The 13,597-nt window shown below is 34.8% G+C and overlaps 1 protein-coding gene across 1 annotated transcript in view; it reads left to right on the top strand.

Moving 5' to 3' along the window:
* The window catches only part of LOC126762947 (titin homolog), a 162,793-nt gene extending 158,142 nt beyond the window's left edge, over window positions 1-4,651 (top strand). Inside the window, exon 17 of the mRNA XM_050480034.1 lies at window positions 4,174-4,651. Coding sequence (XP_050335991.1) covers window positions 4,174-4,195 — 22 coding nt within the window. The 3' untranslated portion in view covers window positions 4,196-4,651. The remainder of the gene's footprint in view (window positions 1-4,173) is intronic.
* Window positions 4,652-13,597: the final 8,946 nt, after the last annotated feature.

Raw genomic sequence — 13,597 nt, 5'->3', positions numbered from 1 at the left:
GTTACAACAACAACATCCAAAATCTTATTAAATCTAGGGAAACAATTTCATTTCGTCAGTGCCATAGAAGTAGAGTTTTTAAACTGACAACAAAACTCACTTATAAGATCGATTTAGTTTCGAATCACTACCGATTTTACAAGGTGGTTTCCAAAGTAAACAGGACTTAAAAAAAAACAGGACAAATGGGTTTTTCAGCAAAATCAATTTATTTTATTCAAAATAGTCTCCTTCTGCTTCAATACAGCTTTTTGCACGTCCAAAAGCATGTCGAACGAGTGTTTTAGTTCGTTGGCCGGTATGGCCGCCAGTATGCCGGTGCAAGCCTTTTGAACGGCCTCTACGATACGTCTGCATAACCCTTTCCTTTTTTGAGCAAATGCGTTTGTCCGAAAAGGAAAACGGCGCACGTTGCCATATCAGGTGAATACGGGGAGTGGTTAATGGTTAAAATGTGATTTTTGGTCAAATAATCGCCTTCGAATGTTGGATTCTGCACAATTTTTGGTCGTCAGTCAATCTGTGCGGAACAAACCGTGCACACACGTTTCGTAAGCCCAACTGTTCGGTCAAAATGCGATAAATCGATGTTTTAGAGATGTTCAATTCCATTTCCATGAATTCCAATGATGATTTCGGCTGATTTTTGATGAATTCACTCACAGTTTCGATGGCATTTCCGGTGATCACGGATTTTGATTGGGCCACATGTTGATCGTCATTTATGTCCTTACGACCACTTTGAAAACGTTAAAACCACTTGTGCACTCTGCTACGGGATAGGCAATCATCGCCATAAACTTGTTTCTTCAATTCAAACATTTCGGTAAACGTTTTACCAATTTTAAAACAAAATTTAATGTTGGTTCTTTGTTCGAAGCTCATTTTCGTACCGATAACACAAACATGCTGACACTTAAAACGCAATAACTTCACTTCTAATCGATGAAATGTCATGAAATTCCCAATGGACAATCGATAAAGATAGCAGATTTTAACGCAGCAGTCGCAATATAGACGGCGCCACCAGGGGGCGCTAGGTACCTGTTTACTCCTTGTAGGTTACGGCCAAAAGTACATTTCATATTTTCTTAAATCATTTTTCGGTTATTTTATTTTATCCGCAGCAGTACATCGGACATCAAAATTTTATAATATGGTATGACCATTATATCAAAGGTACTCATTTGAGATGAATCCCGATTCTATTTCTTCATTGAGTCAAAGTGATCATCATTAATCAAAACGGTCATCTTTTTCTACACAACCGGCTTTATCTTTACGTCTTCCTATTTTTGACAGGAGCACCCAATGGTATAGAAGAGCGACTAAAGAAACCTTGATGGGATTTTTTGAAATAAATTCTTGGTGCTACATGGAAGCTTGGTAGAAGCAAAGTTCGTTCATTACCGTCTTTCATTCCGACTCTTACTCGAATTAGGGTGTCCGGAGCTAAGTACATTTCTTTACTAAACTCAAGGATCTTTCCTAAGACTTTTTGAGCTTAGCTTGCTAAAACATCATTACGTTTGAATTAAGGTTCAGAAATGTGGAATTTTCTTTAAGTCAAAAATTCCACAGATATATCCAACCACCCTCGTACAGCATGAAAATGCCTTTGTTCATAAAAAGTCGTACTTCTTCTGTTGCGCTTGCAGACGCCACTCGGCTTTGCTTGTGGTCTGCTTGCTGAATATCACTTATCACTTTTCTCGTCATAACCTCAACACATTGTACTTGTATTTTTATAAATTTCTTCATTACATATACATATCAAATTCAATACATATATCTTTAAATCCTTGGCTATTGGTAATGATTGATTCACTCGAGAGGGCCCGCACGTGATTGTGTTATTAACAAGGAGTTCATGAAAAACACCATTCGATTATAAGAAATCTGAGAGTGTTTTGGTCTTAAAAAATGTATGTGAAATTATGGAGTAATGTTTCGTTCTTAAAATCGCTAAAACCGAAAACCTTGTTGCAGTGTCAGGTTTGCCGTGTTATGTCGACATCTATCAATGATCATTATCATGGATGAAACAGATGATAGAATGGTTGAAACCTCTTCTGCGGCCATATTTAACTTTGAAAGGAAAGGAAAAAAGCTTCTTCGGGCAAACGAACGGATATGTCTAAGAACTATTAACCTATAAGCATTATCCCAAAACTATTTACAGGACGGTTTTAGTTTAAATAAAATAAAGGGTTTGATGTACTAACATAGGAAAAGGTCGTTAATGCAACATAAGAATTTTTTCGCCATTGTATGGATAATATTCTTGTTTACAACCACGATGAACAAGTAACGGTGTTTTCAAAGGGACGCTACAAAAGTAGACCGATAGGAACAGCAAACGACGCTTTTTCCGCTCTTCTGACATTTCTCTTCAGTAAGGTTCGCCATTTTACCATGGAAAGACATACGATCCAACAACGAGTCGAAATTAATAAAATTTACTACCGAAATTCAGAGTCAGTGGCCTCAACTTTAAGAGCGCTACGTCCAATATATGATCGTCATAATCGTCCTGTCAGATCAACAATTGAGCGTCTAGTGGAAAAATTTGAATCTACAGACACAGTACAAAATGTTCCCGCGCCAGTAAGACAAAGAAATGCCCATAGTGTCGAGAATAATGCTGACGCTAGCGCATCAATTGAGGAAGACCCAAGTTAGTCTCTCACACTTCGATCTTGAGCGTGACGTCATTGTGACAAATTTTGCGAAAAGATCTTAGCCTACATTCTTACAAGATCAAATTGACGCAAGACTGAAGCGGCTTGGCCACAAGAACTACTCTTGACACCACGTACTCCGTGAGTCGCCATTGCATCCCGAAAAAATTACGGTTTGGACGATTTATGAGCCGCCGGCGTCGTCATTGGGCCGTACTTCTTCCGTGACGATGAAGAATCACTACCACTGTATAATAACAGAATATTTTTGGCCCGAACTGAATGATATGGACTTGGACGACACGTGGTTCCAGGACGGCGCCACAAGCCACATGGCGAATGTCAAAATCAACTTATTGAAAACCAAGTTTGTTAAACGTGTTATCTCACGAAGTGGCCCAGTCAATTGGTCGCCTTGGTCGTGCAATTTGATGCCGTTAAACTATTTCTTGTGGGGCTACGTCGAGTCTATGGTCTATGTCAACAAGCCAACGACGATTGATTAATTTCGTACGAATATCGAACGTGAAATTGCAGCAGTATCGGCCGATTTATGCTTAAAAACCGTCGAAAATTGGGTTCAGCGTCTGAACTTCTGCAAGCGTACCCGTGGTGGCCTTGCAAAAGAAATCGAGTTCCATACATAATGACATCGAATGTACTTTCACAGGAATAAAGGACTTCATTGATATTCTTTTACTTTATACTTTTGAAGCGCTCTTATTGAAAACCCCATTACTAGTCTCTCAGTTTCGAGATATTGATCTGTAATTTTGCAAGAATTTATTTGTTTGTCAGAACCACCTTTTAGTACCCTTTTATGCTATAAGAAATGCACCTGTCATGGATATTATATAGATTCGATTTAAGTTGTTTTCTCTTTCGTTTGTACTTGTCCAGACTTGAGTGGTAGAAGCACCATATTCGGTTATATGTTAAATGACCGTCTTTATAAAGATACATACTACATTACTAAATACCATATATACCACGGTTCGACCTCGAGCGCTCATATAATTTCTATATTTTTTCCAAAAACCATTGTAATAATTTATATATGGTGAATATTTTTCAAAATTTAAAAAAAAAATTAGTGTGTAAGGTTTTTCGTTGGAAAAAATGGCATATGTTCAAATAAACTGTATATAAGTATCAGCATGTAAATATCAAAAACTCAAGAACTCATACAAACTATTCTCAATTAACATGTTATTTAGCACTAAAATTTCAGCAAAATTATTATAATGCATGTTTTCGAATCCAAATTTGCCGCTATAGTATAATAGTTCTCAAACTTTCACTGCAAGTTTCTATCCACTTTGAAGCATTTCCGCACTTTCCACATACTATACATAAACCCACCTGCATGCATGCATTTACATACATATTTACATATGTAAATATATATATATATATGCACAAACGTAGTTGATTTGTTCTTTACCAAACACAACTTACCAACCCCGTACTCTTTTCTTCTTCTTATTTGCAGCGGTTTGAGCGCCCAAAACTAAAACGATAGTGAAACCCGTCAACCTAACACCTACAAAGCAACAAACAGTTATTACAATATTAAACCGTTATATGCAATGTTTGGTATTTTATTTGTGTACCCTTGTAAATTGTAAAGCCACACCAACAGCAAAAACACAACTAAGTGCTATCAAAATAGTTCTGTATAAGTCCAAGAGACGTTGAACCCAGTAGATGAATGGTTCCCAGTTTTATTGAACACTAATAAATTAACTTTTAATAAAATAAAAGTCATATTAACGAACACAACTAATATTGTTTGTAGTTGTAATATACAGTGGGTTCCCAAATTTATGAACCATAATTTATTAAAAAATATTTTTTAAGCAAAAGAGAAAGTTTATGAACTAACACACTTACTAAGGAATATGTCCAAATATTGTATGAGATTGAATCTCGAATTTTTGTGAAAATATATTTTTGAAATATACATACGAGTTATTGGCTTTTTTTTTAAATGAGCTGCCAAAAAAAGCAGCAAAGTAAAATTTGGTTTTTGGTATTGATACCATAATCTTACTTCATATTGGTATATCCTACGGTTCTTCCATAAGATAACTAGGTTAGTAGTAGTATCTTCACTATATTAGTATTTGTAACCGATCAGGGAGATATTTTTTCGATCGTAAGGTACTGTTCCAAAACATAGAACCTCGTGGTTAAAGTTTAACCTTGTAAAAACCAGCAAGAATCCTAAACCCATGAAGAAGTTTGATAGTTAGGAAGTTGATGAACTATTGGTACCATTTAAGCCAAGTTCATGTCCTTTCAATTTGATTGTATGTCACTTTAAGGCGTATATTCATGATATCTTCTACGATCTCTTTTTTACACTGCTTTTCATAATTACTATATAACCCTTCATCCATATGGACACAAAAGGCTTTGACAGTCGATTTTCGGAAGCTATATTCACCATAGACCCTTAGTAATTATTATTGCTACGTCCGGACTATAAGGTGGTCACATACAAACCTACCAATCGAGCTCCGGGAGTTTCTGGTAAGGCACTATTGACGTGTGTGGCCTAGCGTTGCCCTAATAGAATACAATTCCTCAGTTATTGACCAAAACTGTTAGCTTCCGGGCCATTGCTTACTTCAGACATTGACAATACAGATCAGGGTTAAGAGTTTGACAACAAGAGACCAGCTCATACTAGAAGACTTCTTGTCAATCCCACCAAACAAATAGTAAAACCTTGAATGTCAAACCTAACTCGTGTGGCATCAAAGCTCATGGGCAATCGAAATACTGCTTACATGATGCTCGGACTTAATGAATTTCACTATTTTATCGATATTTTCAACAACTGGTCTTCTAGAAGTTGGTGTAACTTTGACAACAAAATTACCAGAATGGGAATCGGCGAAACGCAAATTGCGCGTGATTGGTATCAGAATCAGAAATACTATTGACATTTTCAGTCGTCTGGCTAAAATATGGCATATCTTCTTTTTGAGGTATACGTCTTTGCAGCGCTCTCAAAAAGCTCTGAGCCGCTTAAACACAAAACTGTCTGAGAAGTTTTTGTAGCTCAAAATCGTATCCTTCTAACGACATTTAGTACGTAAGCCAATCGCGCTTGATTAATAAAGCCATTTATTGGCTGGATAATGATTTTATTTAAACTAGACCTTAAGGGGCCTTTTTTCAATAATTTTTGTCTCATATAAAAAATTAAATATTTTATTAGAATTTATTATTGTTATAAATATACATACACTATTAACAAAGAAATTCTGAAATTTTTGGAAAAACCTATTTCAAACTCGGCCATTGCAACGTCATTTTAGGGCACCCCTCGGAAAAAAGATGCGCCCGCGTTGGCAGGAAAAAATTAAAAAATACTTGTTTTAGTTAAAACCTTAACTTAGAACTTGGACGAAGGAAAAAAACTGAAAATTGGATTTTTGGCAGACATTTTTACAAAAAAAAAATGAAAATTTCAGTGAAAATTTCGCGACTTTTTTTCAAATAGTTGTAATCAAAAAGTCCTTCATTCAAGTCTTTAAGAATTATATAGTATATCAAAGACCTGTATAAAATTTCATGAAGATCGGTTGAGAAGTTCTCGAGAAATCTTGCCAACTGACTTCAAAAACACAGTTTCGAGAAAAACGCGTTTAAAGACGGCACACTTAGTCTAGCTAGCCTCAAGCGCACAAGTTCTCAAGGCTGTATCTCCGAAACTATTACTCGGATCAACTTGAGATTTTAGGACAATATTCAAGAGGTGTTATTTTGAATTTTGAGAGTGAATTTAGTGAGATAATAAAAAATTGTTTTTTTTTAAACTGTAAACCAATGCGACCCCTTAAACATGAGATCACCTCCGCCGAAGTTGTAAGTGGGCTCATATATTATAATTAAAAGAGTTAAATTCTCAGTTTCGAATTATTTATTTTACTATCGGATATAATATAAACTAGTTCATAGAATATTATCTCATTCGGTTGGCTTAGCTTGTTGAAGTAAACTACGATCAATTGTCACTAAATTATCGAATGAGCGAGGAGAGACAAATGTTGACAAAGACTTGACAAGCGAGGTAAAATTTTTGTTCCAGGATCATATTTGGAAATATTATATGTTGTTCGAAGATACCTGCAGTTGAAGTTATAGATCTTTTATATTTGCTTTTTGACATTTCAGCTTTAGAAATGTAGTCAGATATGTGTCTATTGGGAAATTTTTGCAAAATTATACAACCACATGACTAATGCGCTTAAAATGCATAAGAAAAATTATTGCTTTGAACTTCTACAACTAATACCTTGTCACTTTCTTTTGCTTTATTTGACGCGTTGGAATTTCATTTGAAGAATAATATATTTCCTTCCCGCTATTGTATCATAAAGCGCGAGATAAGAATATTTGCCATTGCAAAAATACTACGCTAAGTGTGAGATAATACCAAAGCAATGGCAGAAAAAGAAATATCTAGCAAAAAACAAGCACACTTAGTGCGACATTGAACATGGAATAATTGAAAAAAAATATATATAAATATACTCATAGAAGCATTCCCGGCTGCTGACGAGAGCGAAGAGATAAAACCCAACGCTATTTGGATAAAAAATAAATAAAAAGCTTTCAACAAGCAACCAAATACACAATTCGATTAAAAGTGTGAGGAATTTTATCTGCTTTGGGCAAAGGCTAAAACAACAGCGCGAAAAAATATGAGAGTTAGCTGTCTAAAGCAAAAGTAATGTAAAGTTGGCAAAAAACAAACAAATGTTAATGGAATGTAAAAAAATAAAATAAAAATTATAAATAAATAATAAAAAATTATATATAAAAAGATAAAAATGAAATTCAAAGATAAAAAAAAAAAAATAAAAAAATTAAATAAATTAAAGTATTAAAAAAAATAAAAAAAAAAATAAAAAACAGAACTGAAAATATAGACAGTGTTAAAACCATAGAAAAAACTATTAAAAAAAATTAAAAAAATTTGAATTATATAAAAAATAAAAACAAACATCTAAATTCATCTAAAAAAGCCATTAATTATTATTAATATATACTTTTTATTGGCCTACTGGAATTAATTAGTTGAGTTCACACGCTTTTGTTGCAGTTTTCAGTATGAATTATGCGCATAGTTTAAGACACTCGCATATATTTATAAATATATCTTTGTACATACATATATATAAATTCAAAAGAAACGTTCGCTGACTCGCATTACACACACGCTCACACAAAATGCTCCACTCCATCATAATTCCAGCTGTTTTTCTCAGAGATTCACTCATTCGTAAAAGTCAACGGCGAATAAACGATAAGATTACTTCTATGTATGTAATTATAATGCACATCTCACCGTCTGTTAAGTGCTCTTCTTCACCTAATTTCCATTTCAGTACGAATAACAAAGTAATCACCAACAGTACAATTAACGCCGACAAGAAAGCAGATTAAGAAAAGTTTTTTTTTGTTTTAAGTATATGCTAGCGGTTGGCAGCAGCCACTTGACTAGCGAAAATTAATTATTGTTGCTGCCAAACGCACTGGCGGTACATAGAAAGTCGAAAACAAATACAAAAAAAATTTAAAAAAAAATACAAACAAAAAAAATTAAAGTAAAAAAATAAAATATAAAAAAAAACATAAAAAAACATAAAAAATATTAAAAAATTAAAAAAAAAAAATTTTAAATTTAAAAAGATATACAAAATTTAATGAAAAATACAAACAAAAAAAGAAAAACAAATGTTAGTTTTTACCCACACACACAAACACGTAGAACAAAATGCTGAAGAAAGTGTGGCTTCGTGCAACAGTTTTGAGTATGTAAGACAAATGAAAGCATATAAACAATATATTAACCGTAATTTGCACATACACATGCACATGTATGTATATAAAGCTATACTACATATGCAAAATAAATATTTAGTTGTGCTGGTTTTGATGAAGTTGAAATAAAGCGGCAACAACTCGCAAAAAACTGTGCAAAATTAACAAACAAAATCCAGTGAACCAAAAAAACAACAACAACGAAATATTTGTGACCAAAATTTGACAGATATATATGATAGCTCAAGAAAATCCCTTAATCACAATGAATTATTATATGTTACTTAGATAAACATTGCGTTCCACATGAACTGACGGCGCGCGATTGTAAATTTGTCCATCAGAAAACATGTTTCGTTGTTACACTTTAAAATCGTAAAGATACAAAATGAAAAAATCATAAAAACATATATAAACTCAGTCGTATATAATGCAAAAAATACAAATAGAAATTTATTTTGATTTATCGCAATTGCTTTATCGAAATAAAGTTGTTTGTTTATTGGCTGACAACAGTTTGGAAGCCCGTGCGCTGTTTGTCAAACAGTCATAAGCGTTCAGTGTTTACTTATTAACTTATTGACCCAGTTCGTACTCCAATTCATGGTTTTAGCTCTTTGGGAAGATTTGTGGTGGTTGTGGTTTAAACCTAAAAGCAGGTAGAATTGAAAATTCAGTTCGGTGTGGGGTCGCACTGCGGTCGGGTGCCGGACCCACAGCACGGCAGAGGTTTTAGGACGACCTCGGACCCTGACCAATTCGAACCAACTAATATAATATTTAATTTGATTCTACTAGTGTTGGAAAGATGAGCAGACGAAACGAAAAAATTTTGCAATATTTGTTTCGAAAAATCACTTCTTTTCAACCGAAAATAGCAGACATATTCAGAGACCAAAAACTTGAGAACAGTTTAAGTAAATGTCATACGCCTTTAATATTTAAGTTTAGTCCTCTAGAATAAGGGTAGAGATTTTTGGTTATGGCGCCATCTCCCGGTTAAAAACTTTTCAGCAAATCAGTGCTTAGATTGATTGAGGGAAAATTACTAAATAACAGCTCATTTGAAAAGTCAACAATCATAGTAAAACCCTTTTTTTTTACAAAATCCGTTCTTTTTTTATTCAACATAGTTCCCTTCAAGGGTGATATACTGATTATAACGACCCTCCAACTTTTCGATACTATTTCTGTAATACAATTTGTCCTTAGCTTCCAAATATGCCTCAGTATCAGTGATCCCTTCTTCATTCGGCAAAAATACTCCATGCGCATCCATGACGCCATAACTTTGCCAGCCGACTATTGCGTTTTTCCAAGCTTGGGAGCGGGTTCATTCATCCATTTTTCAACCATTGTCATATATCGGTGCAAAAACTCAATGCAAACTTATGGAAGTTTTCGTAGATAACAATCTCTATTCCACCGTCTTCGGTGCTCCTTTGACCACGTCTAAACTTAGCATACAAAAGTTGCTTTACTCAAAATGTTATAACTCACAACCTAATCATCCGATAGCTGTCAAAGTTATACACCTGCCTTTTGGTTAGGTTAGGGCTACCTAAAAATCGTATGGTTTTAATTCAAGTAGCGCCACCTATTTGTAAGGCCGGGGCGTTTTCAATTTAACTGTTGTATTGCAAAATAGCTATTAGTTGGTAACTCCAACCACTGTCATTGAGAATTATTCTGTAACTAAAATCTTGTATTGTTTTAAATAAAAAGTCCTTAATATTATAGCTTGAGGGAAATGAGAGAAGAGTGGAGTCTGATTTGAATCATTGATATTAATTCTAGAAAGTATGCACCTTTATAACAGTGCTGCCGTTTTTGCTACCATGTAGAACCTAATACTCCATCAAGCGAATCGGTAGACACTATAACAGTAATCCCACTTATATTCTAATGGCGTTCTCTTTAGTTTAAATACTATATATTCACGTTGGCCGTAGTGATATGCATACAGGTGCAAATACTGGATAAAAACCAACAAAAAGAAAGCATCTTAAATTACTTATTTAGAACAAAAGAAGAACACAAGCGAATAACTAAAAGCAAAATAACTCAATGATGGCCATAAGCGAGATTTGAATTTGATTGCATTAGGGTGGCCAATTCGACCTCGTCAGAAGGAAATGTTCGGTAAAACACGCAGCGATGTTTCTAGAGGCATATGTTGAATTCAAACCATTAAAATATGCACAAATCGGTTGTACATATATATCAAGAACTATGCACTATTTCCATAATATTTCTTAACCAACTGGCTTTTAAAGATTTCAGTATGCTCATTTTATAATTCTGACCAAGTAAGTACATGCGGTAGTACTTTTAAAGGGCAGATATTTAAAATTCTGAACTCAGATTTGTCAAAAATATATTGAGGTCTTTACCATTTAATTTTGAAATCATATCCAGTCCTTCGGGGCTATGCAAATTTTTCCAAATAATCTAACCCAGAGATATTCAAAGTTTGGAAGAAGGTTCCGACTTGAACTATGGCAATCTGTAACGACTAATACTATGGATTCGATTTTAGTAAGTTCTCAAGATACATTAAAGAACAGTAAAGGAATTTATAACCTTGCTAGGAATTTAAAGCGAATGTTTTTAAAATATTGAAGTGATTATATTAGGCATATGAGGGCTCAGGGAAGTGTTGATCGTATTCAACCCATTTTTCATACAAAGAGTTGCTATTGTGAGAAAAGAATTCTGTCTACATGTCAATTGTACATCGACCGATGTTTTCAGTCAAAAGTCAACTATAGATAATGGGGTCCACATATTCGGTACCTAGGAGATTGAACAGTTTTCATTGGTTTTGGGTTGAATTTCTGATCATAAGGTGGCATACTCTAAAGGCATACATAAGGCACGCTCATCTACGAACACGAACTTTTTATATACAAAGTTGCTATTATAGTTTTGTTCACATAACGGTTGTTTGTAAATCCTAAAACGTCAGATAAGTTATATATCCATTATTAGAGTAATTGTCTGTCTGTCCGTCCGTCCGTCCGTACACTGTGGAGTAAAAATTGAGATATCATGATGAAACGTGGTACACGTATTCCTTGGCTTCATAAGAAGGTTAACGAAGATGGGCAAAATCGGCCCACTGCCACGCCCACAAAATGGCGGAAACCGAAAACCTATAAAGGGTCGTAACTAAGCCATAAATAAAGATACTCAAGTGAAATTTCTCGCAATATTTAGATATGGGCGTGGCTCCGACTAAGTTTTTTGTACATATCTCGGAAACTACTACAGCTATGTCAACCAAACTCTATAGAGTCGTTTCCTTAAGGCATTTCCATATACAGTTCAAAAATGGAAGAAATCGGATAATAACCACGCCCACCACCCATACAAAGGTTATGTTGAAAATCACTAAAAGTACGTTAACCGACTAATAAAAAACGTCAGAAGCACTAAATTTTACGGAAGAAATGGCAAAAGGAAACTGCGACTTATGGACCAAAACCAGTCTCAGGAACTACGGTAGACCGATTTCAATGAAATTCGGTATATAATATTTTTTAACACCGATGACATGTACGAAATATGGGTGAAATCGGTTCACAACCACGCCTTCTTCCAATATAAATTTTGAATTCCATCTGATGCCTTTTTTGTATAATACGAGTATAAACATTAGGAACCAATGATGAAAGCGGAATAAAACTTTACACAAATACGGTATTTGAAAAATATGTAAATGACGTATAATGAAATCTCGATTACCACTTTATCATGCGAGATATAAAATGTTCGGTGACACCCGAACTTAGCCCTTCCTTACTTGTTAGTACTAAGAAACCTGCATACCAAGTTTCATTAAGATATCTCAATTTTTACTCAAGTTACAGCTTGCATGGACAGACAAAAGGACGGACAGAAAGTTACCCAGTTTTCAACTTTTCTATCTCGCTTAGTTTTAGGTGATACTTACAACCGTTTGGTGAACAAAACTATAATACTCTGTAGCAACATATTGGAAGAGTATAAAAAGTTTACTTTCGATTCAAGCTTTCATTGAAAAAAAGGGCTCACCTTAATGTTAGCAACCAAAAAACACCCAACAATGCAGGCATTGCATTGCATGAAGGATGCCACTGTTTATGGCAGTCTGACGTGCGTCAGAGAGTGCTCCAATTACATGCAACAACAAAAACAAACAAAAAATGGAAAATACGAAAAAGCAACAGGTAACACACTCCAAGCGGAAGACGAGCACAAAAGCGTAAAAAATTCAGTTAAACAACATATTAATGGTAAAAAAAATTAATTGCACGAATATGTGCGTGCTGCTGATCATTTATGCATATACATACATACATATGTATGTTTGAGTGTATGGAGATGAGTGGAAGTGAGCATAAAGGCAAGTAAAAACTATGGATGCTGGCAAATCTCGGGTATCAGTTCGGTATGCGTAGCGCAAATCGATCACACGGCGGAGCAGAAGCTGTTGCCGATCATGTCAGTATATAAAAATATATGTTGCTACTTAGATATACATATATGTATATGTGTCTGCATATACATACATATGTATGCTAATATTAAGCCAAACACCAGAAGTTGTTTGATGGGCTTTAAATAACTCTAATACTTGTGCGTGCATGTTGCCGACGAAAACAACTTGCAACACGCAGCGCTTACACACACCCATACATACGGCTATAATTGAGTAGAAAAAATGAAGTATTGAACTCCTCAGCAGCATGCAGAGCAGCCTTTCAGCGTGCATGTGGCGTTTAAAATTAATTATTGCAAATTATAGTGCACAACTGCAACAACAACTGTGGCAACAAGACATGCGATCGCAGCAGCGACTACTTACAACATTGAGAAAATGTTTATAAACATTCTGCGCCAACAAATACATGTGTGTGATGCTGCTGCTGATGATCAAGCGTTGATTGCCGGTTGTTGTTTTGATCTGTTTTGTTTTTTTTTTTTTGTTTTTGCTTACACTCGCTGTGTTGCAAGTGTTTATTAGTGTACATGCAACAGCTTAAACGCTACAACTTAATGTTGCCAGCTGTCAGTGACAAACTAAACGTTGT

The sequence above is a fragment of the Bactrocera neohumeralis genome, chromosome 6, assembly GCF_024586455.1.
Source record: "Bactrocera neohumeralis isolate Rockhampton chromosome 6, APGP_CSIRO_Bneo_wtdbg2-racon-allhic-juicebox.fasta_v2, whole genome shotgun sequence".
Lineage (NCBI taxonomy): Eukaryota > Metazoa > Arthropoda > Insecta > Diptera > Tephritidae > Bactrocera > Bactrocera neohumeralis.
Note: the sequence above shows the minus strand (reverse complement) of the source record. Positions and strands in the feature narration are given on the sequence as shown.